At 45.8% G+C, this 1176-nt stretch overlaps 1 protein-coding gene across 1 annotated transcript in view; it reads right to left on the minus strand.

The window, feature by feature from the left end:
• LOC101859302 (mannosyl-oligosaccharide 1,2-alpha-mannosidase IA) overlaps window positions 1-1176 on the minus strand; it is a gene marked incomplete in the record, with an annotated part of 74873 nt that overhangs the window by 24459 nt on the left and 49238 nt on the right. Inside the window, 1 exon segment of the mRNA XM_013089682.2 lies at window positions 48-142. Within this exon segment, the coding sequence (XP_012945136.1) occupies window positions 48-142 (95 nt within the window).

Raw genomic sequence — 1176 nt, forward strand, 5'->3', positions numbered from 1 at the left:
AGAGAGAGAAGGAGAGAGAGGGGGGAGGAAGGGGGTGAAAAACTCACGTCTTGAAATTGACTAATCCATAGGGTAGTCCAGTCGGTGTGTTGAAGGCGGGTAACAGTTTATCTGCCACTTCCTTGGCCTTTTTCTTGAAAACCTGGAGAAAGAAACAATGGTACCATTCACATATGCTCTCCTACAGAATTACACAAATAGTGTCAGTGGGGGCGTAAAAGATGGTGGTTATAACTGTTTACTACATTGTATCCCGCTGCAGGCCAAGAGTTCAGTTTATAACATGCTCGATTTTAGTCCCGATGACACAGATGCGAATCCTTAGTTGGACACACACACTTTGACGTTGTGATATCCAGGGTTAAACATCTACGCCATCTTGGATCGTTGCTATCGGAGACAGCAGCCGCTGAAATCGGAGGTCCCGCATCTTTTACAACGTTATATTGTTGAAAATGGCGTGCAGTCTCTACGGCAGGAGAACGAAGTTGGGTGAATGTCTGTAAACAGGAGCGGAGATAACGTTCTGATCTCAAGACAACGCTTAGTGTGTGAACAAAACTATATAACCTAAGAGTATAAATCTGCCAGAGTTAGAGCGAGAACATGACAGATTTACATAGTGGGAGGGAAGGATCGGGAGAGAGAGAGAGAGAGAGAGAGAGAGAGAGAGAGAGAGAGAGAGAGAGAGAGAGAGAACAATAAGACCACATCGATGTCGTTGATGATAATAATAGGAATGTGATCTATAGTGCAATTTCTGGCCGTAAATCACCAAAAGCCACCAACAGTGTTTCAAACAGACAATGTTCAATAAATGCCAAGCACAGTAGCAGACAATTGTGTCTTCCCTGAGTCTTTCTTTTCAGCATCCATCCCCGAGTGAGACAATCTGTCACTCCAGCTGATGACCACACGCCTGCCCATGACATCGCGCCACAAGGGGACGCAACTCTCTCTCCAGAGAGAGAAGGGACCGATCCCGGAGGGGACATGGTGGATTAAAGACGGGAGGTATATATTTGTGTGTGAGAGAGAAAGGAGAGGGAGGGGGAGAGGGAGAGGGAGAGACAGAGAGAGAAAGAGAGAGTGAGAGAGAGAGAGAGAGAGAGAGAGAATTGAAAAAAAAATCAGAAATGAGAAAGACGATCAGAGAACAAGGCAGTAGGAGATGCA

This window comes from Aplysia californica, unplaced genomic scaffold, assembly GCF_000002075.1.
Source record: "Aplysia californica isolate F4 #8 unplaced genomic scaffold, AplCal3.0 scaffold00026, whole genome shotgun sequence".
Classification (NCBI taxonomy): domain Eukaryota; kingdom Metazoa; phylum Mollusca; class Gastropoda; order Aplysiida; family Aplysiidae; genus Aplysia; species Aplysia californica.